The sequence below is a fragment of the Oncorhynchus gorbuscha genome, linkage group LG16 (genome assembly GCF_021184085.1).
Source record: "Oncorhynchus gorbuscha isolate QuinsamMale2020 ecotype Even-year linkage group LG16, OgorEven_v1.0, whole genome shotgun sequence".
Taxonomy (NCBI): Eukaryota; Metazoa; Chordata; class Actinopteri; order Salmoniformes; family Salmonidae; genus Oncorhynchus; species Oncorhynchus gorbuscha.
The window spans coordinates 21,000,911-21,005,658 of NC_060188.1; the positions used below are offsets into that span (position 1 = coordinate 21,000,911).

General features: G+C 43.4%; 1 protein-coding gene across 1 annotated transcript; it reads left to right on the forward strand.

The window, feature by feature from the left end:
* LOC124000566 (primary amine oxidase, liver isozyme-like) lies at positions 1–3,408 on the forward strand. Its single transcript, XM_046307041.1, has 4 exons — positions 1–1,654; positions 1,861–2,146; positions 2,258–2,390; positions 2,515–3,408. The coding sequence occupies exons 1-4, from the start codon at positions 97–99 to the stop codon at positions 2,797–2,799; spliced, it is 2,262 nt and encodes a 753-aa protein (XP_046162997.1). The 5' UTR covers positions 1–96; the 3' UTR covers positions 2,800–3,408.
* Positions 3,409–4,748: the final 1,340 nt, after the last annotated feature.

The following is a 4,748-nucleotide window of genomic DNA, read 5'->3' on the forward strand; positions in this document are numbered from 1 at the left end:
CCAAATTCACTTGCGCGCCTAATCTTATGTTATGCTCCTCGCATTCGCCTCCTCTATCCAGAACACCCCAGGAAGTTTTAGATTGTGTTTTGGAGAATGACTTCATTAATTAAATGGATATTGATACTCTTTGGCCTGATCTCAGTAATAGCGAATATTGTCATCGTATGTCTTTACTCGGGTAGGCTGCCCAAATGCTCCTCGAAGCCGCATCATGTTTTCAAGGGAAAACACAATGAACGCAGCGGGATGTTTGCTGACCTGTCCGCCGAGGAATATCTCCAAGTCCGCGACTATATGAGTAATCAGAAAGACTTGAATATTTCTGTCAATGCGTTTACAAAGCCTTCAGGGAATTTTATCTTCTTAATTGATGTTTTGCTGCCAATGAAAGCGGATGCGCTTGGTTACCTAGATAACAATAAGCCCAAGCCGGTGAGAGAGGCGACTGTGGTGGTTTTCTATGGCACCCTTGGGTACATTAAAGAATATGTGGTGGGACCTCTCCCCAACCCGATTTACCACCGCGATGTCACGGTTAAGAGGTATAAAGAAGAGTTGCCCATCAATGCGCGTACGGTCACCATTGGTGAATATGCACTTATTTTCAAGTTTATTAATGAAGAGGTATTTACAAAACTTGGCAAAATTGTGAAAGAAAGTTTTGATGTCAGTAAAGAGAAAACCCTGAATGGTTTCGAAGGCATGCCTCGGGGTGTCAAATCGGGAGAGAGACAGACATGGATATCTTTCTTTCGTGATTTGAGTGGGATGTACATCCACCCTGTAGGTTTGGAAGTTTTAATCAACCACGAAAGCACCAACGCGTCTTTTTGGAGTGTGAAGAGATTACTTTATAACGGACAGTACTTTGACAGTGTGGAGGATCTTATAAAACAATATGATGCCGGGACAGTGACTAAAATTGTGTATAAACCTGTCCAGAACTATGCATCACTCAAACCTAGAAGTAAACCCACCGGTTTAAGCCCTCAGCAGTTTTACGCGCAGGGTAAACGCTTCAGTGTCAAGAATAATCATGTCATGTATCTCGAATGGAGTTTTGCGTTTGGTCTGAGTTCCCTCACCGGTATGAGAGTTTTTGACATTCGTTTCAAGGGGGAGAGGATAGTTTATGAGCTTAGTGTTCAAGAGGCAATGTCAGTTTATGGTTCCATCACACCCGGCATGATTCTGACTAAGTTTTTGGACTCTAGTATCGGAATAGGTCGCTTTGCGCACGAGCTCGTTCGAGGCGTGGATTGTCCGTACGCGGCAACCTACATCGACACTTTCCGATACATTGACGTCAGTGCACCTCAGAGATTCAGGAATTCAATTTGCATTTTTGAGCACAATACAGGCCGTCCTCTCAGAAGACACTTCTCTGACTTTTTCAGCAATAGTTATGGAGGCATGGTAAACAGTGCCTTAGTTTTTAGGACCATTACGGCCATAGGTAACTATGACTACTTGTGGGACTTCATTTTTTACCAGAGTGGCTCTGTTGAGGCCAAAGTGCATGCCACTGGATACATATCGTCATCTTTCAATGTTGACGGCAATCTCAAATACGGACACCAGGTGGCAGAAAATACTATTGGGAACATCCACACTCATTTCATCCACTTCAAAGTTGACCTGGACGTGTTGGGTAAGTGTGAACAATACATTTGACCTAGTATGAACCGATGAAAGGTCAAGCACAGTTATAAATGTCTTGTGGCCACTGAAGACCTGGTTTTAACCCCAGTTGGTTACATTGGTGCTGGACGTGTCTGTGAGTTATCTTTCATTTCAATGATAGGATTATAACATGATCCAATAATTAGAATTCTGAATTGGGATTTTGTACCACAGGGGTTGAGAATGTATTCCAGACCAAGGACATGAAGTTTATGAATGTTTCTTTACCCTGGATGCCGGAGCGCTATGCCATGGTTCCTCAGCTGGTGGAGGCCCAGCTAAAGACTGAGAAGGAGGCTGCTCTCCGCTACGACACCAAGACGCCACGCTACCTTCACATCGCCAGCAACCGCACCAACCGCTGGGGCCACCAACGCTCCTACCGCCTCCAGGTGGTCAGCTTCACCGGTGACAGCCTTCCAGAGACGGAGCCAGAGGAGAAGTCCATGTCTTGGGCTAGGTGAGTCTCCCTCCCATCTCCTCCTAAGGAAGGTCCTACTTCCTAAAACACAGGTTACAGGTAGACCAAAGGCAAAGCAGTTTGACCAACTTTTGTTATTTTATTTGACAGGTATAAAGTGGCCATCACTAAGCACAAAGACTCCGAGCAGACCAGCAGTAGCCTGTACAGTCAGAACAACATGTGGACACCAGCAGTGGACTTCAGCAAGTACATTGAGGATGACGAGAGCATTGAGAACCAGGTGTGTTTTTGATCTTATGTGCCGTTGTCCTTACATATATTTTGCCACTCTTGAGATTTGCACATTTTCAGGTCATTGATAAATGAAGGTTTGGTAGTCACCAAATGAGTGCTTTTTTGTCTAGGACCTGGTTGCCTGGGTAACCACCGGCTTCCTCCACATTCCCCATGCCGAGGACATCCCCAACACAGTTACCGTTGGAAATGGAGGCGGAGTGATCCTGAGACCACATAACTACTTCGATGAGGACCCGTCTATTCACTCTCCAGACGGGGTGTACATCAGCCCGGGGTCAGAGGGAAACTGTGCAAATAACAAGATGGCCTGCTTGGCTGAAGACGCATGCAGCCCAGTTGTTGAACCCTTCACCTACAATGGGTTTGAAGGGACCATGAAGTTTGAAGAGTGAAAAAAAGACCCCAGTCCCAATCCTGAATGTGCTCTGCACTAAACACTAAAAGACTTATACAAATGTGAATCTTGCCCAAGACAACATTTGAAATAATTAAGAAACAATATTGGATTTCTAATTTGACACGGACTCTAAAAGTTGTCAAGAGTTTCACAGGGATGCTGGCCCACATGGACTCCAATGCTTCCATTTGTGTCAAGTTGGCTGGATGTATTTTGGATGATGGACCATTCTTGATACACACGGGAAACTGTTGAGTGGGAAAAACCCAGCGGCGTTGCCATTCTTGACACACTCAAACCTGTGTGCCTGGCACCTACTACCATACCCTGTTCAAAGGCACTTCAATCTTTTGTCTTGCCCATTCACCCTCTAAATGGTATACTCACTGTATATATATATATTCAACTCAATACAGTATAGGTTTATATCTACTCATTTGCATACTTTATCACTGCACTGAGGCTTTTTAATTCACTTTCGTCTGACCACTCTCTGTATGAGGAGGAAGCTGTAACTCTCCGTTGATTGTTTATGTTTTTACCTTACACATAATAAATAATCTGTCTAGTTGTCTCTCCAAATAAAAATATTTGTTTAAAATGGGCTGGACCTCAGCTGTTTCCTGTTTTTGACAGTCTTTCTACTCCCCGTGGTGTCTGCAGAGACCAGATCAAAGTGGATGAATGAACTCCCCACCCCTCCTCACTTCATGGGAACGGAAGTTCTTGTTGTAATACCTTTTTTTTAGACCTTCTTTTAACTAGGCAGGTCAGTTAAGAACAAATTCTTATTTACAATGACGGCCTACACCAGCAGTTGACGCTGTGCCAACTGCGCCACCCTATGAGACAATCACGGCCATTTGTGATACAGCCTGAATAAGAATTAACTTAGTTTTTTTTAGTTTAGTTTATTTTATTTTTACAGGGACAGTGCACATTAATCAACGTTTCAGTAAAAGTGCCGGTTTTAGCCAGCCGGCTAATTTTCAACCGCAGTCCCTGGGCAGGTTATTAAAAACAATTACAATATAGACAATAGCAACATAAGACAAGCAAGACATAGCATACAGACAGAGCAAAATAGAACAAAAAGCAGCAAAACAAAATTCATAAAAGCAACAAAGTGTTTCCACACCTCACAAGCTACAGACAACAGACAACATGGAAAGCGGCAACACACAGCTAGGGACCATGTTCACAAATCTGATTGACCTTTAGCCAGGTCTTCAAGCATTTTGTGAAAGTGTGATATGTGGTGCAGTTATGTGTGTCTGATGGCAGTGTATTCCAGACATGGGAAGCTCTCACAGAGAATGCAGATTTACTAAAGGTGCTTTTCCTTAGGGGAACTATACAGTCACCTCTCATGGCAGACCTTGTGGATCTGCTGCCATATGTCTGGGTTTTCTGTTTAACAAAAATATTGAGTGGAGGGGGAGCCAGGCCATTAAGGATCTTGAATAAAAGACATGCGTCGGTGTATTGCACAAGATTTTCCCAACTCAAGAGCTCATGCTTTCTAAGGATGTGACAATGATGATGGCTATTGGGATTCCTATCAAGCACTTTGAGAGCCTGTTTGTAGACAGACTGAATAGGTTTTAATGTTGTACAGCAAGCTTGGGCCCAACTAGTCAAGCAGTATGTTAAGTGGGGGAGTATCATAGAATTGAAGTACAGTTTTGCTACCTCTGTAGTCAAACAATTTCGTATAAATCGGAAATTAGCTAGGTTAAATTTGGTTATTTGAATTACCTTTTTCACATGCTTTTTAAAAGAGAGGTTGGAATCAAGTATGATGCCAAGGTACTTAAAATCGGATACCACCTGGAGCTTCTCCCCTGACACAGACATCTGGCTCAGTAGCATCTGTTGCCCTCTTTGTGAAGAACATGCAAACAGTTTTTTTCACATTGAGATGCAAACACGAGTCACTGAGCC